The 6,000-nt window shown below is 39.2% G+C and overlaps 1 protein-coding gene across 2 annotated transcripts; it reads left to right on the top strand.

The window, feature by feature from the left end:
• The first annotated feature begins 797 nt into the window (after positions 1-797).
• On the top strand, positions 798-5,463 carry LOC131335905 (uncharacterized). Of its 2 annotated transcripts, XM_058371472.1 has the most exons (3): positions 892-907; positions 940-1,021; positions 4,707-5,463. In XM_058371472.1, the coding sequence occupies exons 2-3, from the start codon at positions 958-960 to the stop codon at positions 5,318-5,320; spliced, it is 678 nt and encodes a 225-aa protein (XP_058227455.1). In that variant the 5' UTR covers positions 892-907; positions 940-957; the 3' UTR covers positions 5,321-5,463. The 2 variants fall into 2 exon arrangements, with proteins under 2 accessions (XP_058227448.1, XP_058227455.1); XM_058371465.1 differs by having other exon boundaries at positions 798-1,021.
• Positions 5,464-6,000: the final 537 nt, after the last annotated feature.

Here is a 6,000-nt window from a genome sequence, read left to right as displayed (position 1 = left end):
AAATTAGAAACCGCATGGGAAAATGACAGCCAATGACGTATTTTAATAATTAATACCCTCCAACGACATACTAAGAATATTTGTTAATGTTGAAAATATCATTGGCGAGTATTAATTATCAAAATACGTCCTGGGCTGTCATTTTTCCAAATCGCATTATATGGTTTGGTTTATGGATTAATGTTCACAGTTATGATTCCAAACCGTATATACATATAATTTAATTATGATTCATCTAATAAATATGGAAGCCGTAATCAACTACTTTTCCAATTATTGATCTCATTAAATTCACCGCAATATATAATTTTCCTTCTTTGTCAAGATAATTTAGATTAAACTTTTATATGTCACAACCTATTCCTAATTTTCTATGATTATTAATTTATCATACACAAAAAGCTCATGGAATCACCAAATCAGTCAACTAATTTACACTGCCCAATTCCTAAATTTCTCTAAATTATATTCCTATAATTCTTTCACCACCAAGACTTGAGGCAATTGTGGTATTCCACTCTTAATTAGTTGGTTGATGTTAGTGTGTTTTGATAATTTGAATGAAATTAATTTTAATACAAATTTTTTTTAAATTTATCTTTACAACTGTAAGTACTTTAAATATTTTTTAAAAATTATTTAATTCAAAACAAACCGTGATACTTTAATGGTTTGAATTGAATTGGTTTTATGCCTTTTATGATTTGAGTTGGTTTCATAAATTTATAATTCGTAAATATTGATTTGATTCTTACTTTGTTATAAAATCGAACAAATCCGGACTATTCTCTCCCCAAATTTCAACCAGATCCAAATCGAATTTCAAATGGGAGCATAGAGCTTAGAGCTCACCGACTGTTCCCCGGTATCCACCACCATCATCATTCATTCATTCATTCTCTCTCTCTCTCTCTCTCTCTCTCTCTCTCTCTCTCTCTCCTCGCTACAACATTGACGATGGCCGTATGGTTTCTCGTCTTCTTCTCCGTCCTCTCCGGTTTGGCCTCTGCAGATGCACAAAGTAATGTTTCTACCCCCTCTCTCTTAACTTTTCCTCATTTGTCTTTTCCTAGAGAGATTGTAATCTACTTACTGGCATTACAGATTTGGAATACGTAGATGCTGATCTGGTTACGAGCATTGTTAAATCTGGTAGTTCATCTCTTAGAATACTGTAATAAATGTAGTTATTGCTGTTGCCTGTTGCTAGGAGGACCTCCACTCTGTTTGGACTCAGATTCAGACTCTTCCACTGCATTTATTGCATTTTATGAGGGTTGTTTTACAACTATAGTACTGTGGTTGACGTCAATTGGACGAAGCTCTTATAAAAAAGTTTCAATACAAAGGTTATTTGTAACGCCTTCTCACATGACATGGGTCCCATGTATGTACTGGTCTCACCTCTTGGGCCGAGCTTTCGTATTGGCCTAACAAGCACCAGGATTCGTAGAGCTAGACAGACCGAACCAGGTCGGAGAGGTTTTGACCCGGATCAAGATGGAGAGTCCGCACATTTACTGGGGACAGTTTGGTCACATGGCCGACACAAGACACTTGATGCATATTGCATAACGTCATTCCAAGAAGCGGTTAGGCCTTGAAGGCTAAGCTACGTCACTCTATATAAAGTGCTCTATATAAAGTACAGGTCTAAACCCTCGGAGGTGCATTGGAAACTGTTCACTTTAGCTTTGTACTTTCCTCTCGTTGATCGGAGACAGACATAGGCATTGGAGCGCCTTTCGGTTGACTCCAGCCGGTTAGGGCCGTTCGGCACTAAAGGTGTTATGTCTTGCAGATTAGGCTCAGGAAGTCCAAGTTTAATTCAGATCTGAACTCGAGACCCACTCAAAGAGATCCATATTAAACACCACTCCTTAAATACAGTGACTCAGTTTAGTAAAACTAAATGATTAGGACCTTTTTTAGCTATTTCCTTATTTTTTGCCCTCAAATTAAATTAAAAGAATTAACTTTTATTAAAATTCAAATCAGTTTTATCACTCAGGACTGATTTTGAAGACACTAGGGATGAAATCGGTTTGGTTCGGTTCGGTCGGTTTTTCCCCACTTTTTGCACTGAACCGACTGGGTTGGTTTTTGGATGTCTCACACCGACACCGACACCGACACCGACACCGACTGATTCTTAGGAATAACCGTTCGGTTTGGTTGATGGTTGGAACGGTTTGGTCGGTTCAGTCGGTTTTAAAGAGGAAAAAATTGTAGCAGATGGAGGAGAGAACGAGACTACTCATAACTGCTCTGAGCAAGAAATGATAACGCAAAAAGCAGCCATAAATGACACAAACCAAACAAAAAATGAAATTGACAGAAGAAAATAACAAAAAGATCTTGAACAAGGACGATTTCAAACCTCTTGAAACATAAAATTGGTTGGGATCTTGGCTTCTAGAATGAGATGAGCAGCCAACAGGTGAGATTCGTATGGATTTGTGGATACAAGAAAGTGGGTCGTCGTCTACCGGCGGAGAGAGAGAGACTGTGAGAATAGGCAAGAGAAGACAACAGAGAACAGGTTAGATTAGGTTTACTTTTCATCTTGCTTGTCAGTGAATGGTTTGAATGGCAGGGATTAGTTTTTGGCCAAGTGGATGAACAGATAAGATCTGACCTAAGGCATGTGGGTACATTAATAATCGGTTCGGTGGAATCGGTTTGTTTTTCCTCTAAAACCGAAACTGAACCGATATGTGATTTTTTGACTATTTCAAAACCAAACTGAACCGAGGTGACAGTAAAACCGACCGATGGTTTGGTTCAGTCGGTTGGTTCGGTTTTTCGGTTTAAATTTTCATCCCTAGAAGACACCCACATGGCCACATCATTTGGCATTGGTATACTTCCAGGTTTTGTAGTGGTCCAAATTTATTGGGAATGCTCAACTTATATTTCCTAACAAATGCTGTAAGAAAATTTGTGCCCTTCTTTTTGGCACAATGTCAGCACATAAATTTCTAGCTTCGTTCAGCTGAATTTTTATGTCCTCTGAAAAGATGATAGCATCACCACTGGACGAAAGGGCCTAAAGGCTGTTCTTTATATACCTAGCCTCCGGGAATAGAAGTGGTTCATGTTGTTTCTAAATGCAATTCAAGATTTCGTTGGCGTCATGTTGGCGATTTCCCACACCGACCAAGTGACAGAACTCTCGTGGATGCCGAGAGATTGAAGATAATTTGCTCGAAAAATATTCATGTTGCGTGTTAAAACTTCCTTCTTTATTGGGTAGCCATACTGTTTTCCTTTTGGAACTGTAAACTATGTGCGCAATGAAGATGTAGCGGTGTAGTTGGTTATCACATCAGTTGCTTATCTGAAAAAGTATAATTTTCAGGGAAATTATTTACAGATTTTTCTGCTCAGAACTCTCATCTTATCCACAATTTATTGTGCAATAGAAATATATAAGTGGGCAATGGGAAGAAGGTCCCCCCTCTAGTCAGTGTATTCTGTTGAAGCTGATTAAGAGATAAGAGCTTATACTTGTGAGACTGCATTTCCATTTCTCTCATACTTTGGATGGTTAGAACTCAGAATTTTGGTTTATGAAACACAAATCATTTCCTTTGTTGTAGCCGTAAGGCTCATAACCAACATTCCTTTGGCCATCTTGTCCTTTTGTTGCTTTTGATTTTGTTCAAACCACTCCATTACATGGTAAACTATTTGTTTAGAAAAAAAGTCCGCATGCCTATACCACCGTACGTAGACAACATTTTCTCATTCATTTCAGTCGGGGCCACTTCTAACCTCTAGAGATGCATCTTTTTTTTTTTTACATGTTCTTGTTCAACTTCCTCTCAAATGAAATAATCAACTATATACAAATGAACTCCTAACTGAATGGTTGACCAGATTGCGACTATTGCTTTTAGCTATTTTTATGTCTGGCACATGGACTAGATTATTGCTAATGTTACAGATGTTATGCTTTTCCATGGTTGACGTATGTGAATCATCTTAGCTTTCTTATGTCTGGTTCCAATCGCAACGTTTTACTTCTATCTCCTTAGCCAGACCAAGTCTGTCTCATAATGTTGGTAATTTTGGACAAAAATGCATCTTCCCTTGTTGTGTAGTATGATATTTTCTAGGGGCAGTGGGCAGAGATCTTGCCTTCATGAAATTATTGGCTTCTTTTATTTTGTTATTTTCCCAAGGCCCTGGTGGTTACATATGTAGATTGGCCTTTTTCCATTTCTACTGTATCTCATCTAAAATGTTGATGTTTATCATCCCACTAATACTGTAGATGCAGAGATCTATCACCAGTTGTTAGTACTTGATTGCTGAATTGTCCTAGTTCTGTCCCTTCTTGAAGTTCGAGTCTGGCAGTTTTAATGGAAAACTAAAATGTGATTGTTGCATGTCTGCAAGTCTTCTTAAATCTGCAGTTTATGATCGTTATATGGCAGTGAACAAACATGTGCCTTGCTGTTTTTTTCATCCTATGTAGAATTCATCTTGCAATATTCACTTTCGCCTCATTATGTTATGAGTAAAGGTATTGAAACATGTTTTTGATTCCGAGCTCCTATACATGGACACAATGTTGTATATTCTAGAAATGTTCCTGTCTTTTCCATTGTCTTTTGGGTGAGGATTCAGTTTACCATTATTCATGCTCAGCCTCTAACTGAGTTACTGTTCTGCTGCCATTGTCCATGAAAAAACAACAGCCGCAAATGTGACAAATAACCCAGCAGACAAGCTGGTCGCTATACTCAACAGTAACAGAACTGCAGAAAAGGAATCCTCTCTCTTTGACAATCCGGGATTAGCATGCCTAGCTCTGCAGTACATCAAAGCATACAGAGGTGATTGCAGCGAAGTGGGGGGACCCAAAGCAGAGGCGCCTCCCGATGCTGTCTTCGCCCAAACTTTTGCCCCTAACTGCGGTGTCGAGGCTTCAAGCCTTGCTCCAATCACCGGTCGTCTACTCGGGTGTGAGACGAAGTACATGCAGCCACCAGAAGCGTTTTCAAATATCCTGGTAAACGACAACAAGAGCTTGGAAATACTCTACGACTCGAACCACACGGAAGTGGGTGCCGCGGTGAGTGGGTCTGATGGCGGGTCTCCCTATTTCTGGTGCGTTTTGTTCAGCAGTGGCGAAACCAACAGCAGCTTCCTTTTGGAGGGTGGTGTCGCGAAGGATACCCGACCCGGATGCTTCAGTGGTGCCAATGATGATTGTAGTGGTGGTGCTGGTGGCTGGTCAAGAACTCCTCCTCCTGTCTGGAAATTTGCTGTTGGAGCTTCCATTGCACTGGGCTATGCCTTGGGTTTATGACCATGGCGAATGTGGGTTGTTATGGCTTGATTTAAGGGATCGGCCCCATTGTGGTGTTGTATTTGATTGGCTACGCCTTGTAATTTGTTCTCTGCGATTTACTTCCCTCTTCCAGTGCAAAGAATTCGAGATCTTTTGGTCAATGTGTTTTTATTATTTTTTGAAGCCAATCCCTCCAAATTAAGATTATGAGAAATTTGGACCAACGCCTGCAGAGTGCAGAGCATGAAAAATTACATCCGGCGTCCACAGGATTTGTGTAGATTCCAGAAAATCTTGATGACATCATGAAAGCATGACTTAACAAGGGCGCCGCTATTCGCAGCCCTCTATTTACTCCCGTAGCCCACTAAATTTCGGTAAATGATTATTGAAAATCATAAATAACATTTCGGTAAATTGCTGTTGAAAACAAGATTATATTTCGGTAACTACATGTCGAAAATATGTTCAACTTTCGGTAAACAACTGCCGAACATGCATTTTCGGTAAACATCTGTTGAAAAAAATATTATATTTCGGTAATTGGACGCTGAAAATATATCTCAATTTCGGTAACTAACTGTCGAGTATAATTGAAAATTTTTAACGGGCTATGGGAGTAAATAGAGGGCTGCGAATAGCAGCGCCCCTTAACAATATCTTCTTCTTCCTTTTTTTTTGGGTAATTTACACCAATC

The sequence above is a fragment of the Rhododendron vialii genome, chromosome 1a (assembly GCF_030253575.1).
Source record: "Rhododendron vialii isolate Sample 1 chromosome 1a, ASM3025357v1".
Lineage (NCBI taxonomy): Eukaryota > Viridiplantae > Streptophyta > Magnoliopsida > Ericales > Ericaceae > Rhododendron > Rhododendron vialii.
Note: the sequence above shows the minus strand (reverse complement) of the source record. Positions and strands in the feature narration are given on the sequence as shown.